At 47.5% G+C, this 636-nt stretch overlaps 1 protein-coding gene across 1 annotated transcript in view; it reads right to left on the bottom strand.

Moving 5' to 3' along the window:
• The window catches only part of LOC107571271 (lysine-specific histone demethylase 1B), a 21,048-nt gene that overhangs the window by 4,732 nt on the left and 15,680 nt on the right, over positions 1–636 (bottom strand). The window contains exons 11-12 of the mRNA XM_016257587.1: positions 350–537; positions 207–249 (exon numbers count right to left, since the gene is read on the bottom strand). Coding sequence (XP_016113073.1) covers positions 207–249; positions 350–537 — 231 coding nt within the window. The remainder of the gene's footprint in view (positions 1–206; positions 250–349; positions 538–636) is intronic.

The following is a 636-nucleotide window of genomic DNA, read 5'->3' as shown; positions in this document are numbered from 1 at the left end:
GCACACAGCACACACGCAGAGAAACACATCTCTGACAGCGCAAACAAGTGAACTGACTTCACATTCGCGTCTTCTTGTGCTTGAACGGACAAATGTATATAAATTGATCGAAAACTGTCGGCTACGCTTTGAGTGAACAAAGAGTTGTGAAAGAAATGGATGTGTATCATTAATAGAGTCGTGACCTAATGGTTAGAGAGTTGTACTTGTACTGTATAGAGATTTGTTGACCTGCTCTCTTGATTTCTCCTAAAGCAGTCAATAAAGGATAAACTAACCGAAACTATAACGGCTGATCAATGAACGAATGATGTCATGTGTGAGGATCATAAATGACAGTACAGATCACATGACGTGCATCTCACCGCCCAGTGGTGCATCCTGGGACTGTGACTTGTCTTTCCTCCACTCGGATACGGCGTCCAGCACGGCGTTAAAGTGGAAGTCCATGCGTTTGTCCAGAGCTGTATCGGTGACGCGTCCGCCTTCCTGAATGAGCTCGCAGCGGACACCCAGAGTGTGCATCCGCAGTCCCAACTCAACACAACAACAACAGCAGACACGTCACAACACCAGACCAAACCACAGCGACTGTGAGTGTGTGCGCGAGTATTTGTGAGTCTGCACGCGTGCGTG

Source organism: Sinocyclocheilus grahami, unplaced genomic scaffold (assembly GCF_001515645.1).
Source record: "Sinocyclocheilus grahami isolate Dianchi unplaced genomic scaffold, SAMN03320097.WGS_v1.1 scaffold1574.1, whole genome shotgun sequence".
Lineage (NCBI taxonomy): Eukaryota > Metazoa > Chordata > Actinopteri > Cypriniformes > Cyprinidae > Sinocyclocheilus > Sinocyclocheilus grahami.
This window is presented reverse-complemented; position numbering and strand designations above follow the sequence as displayed.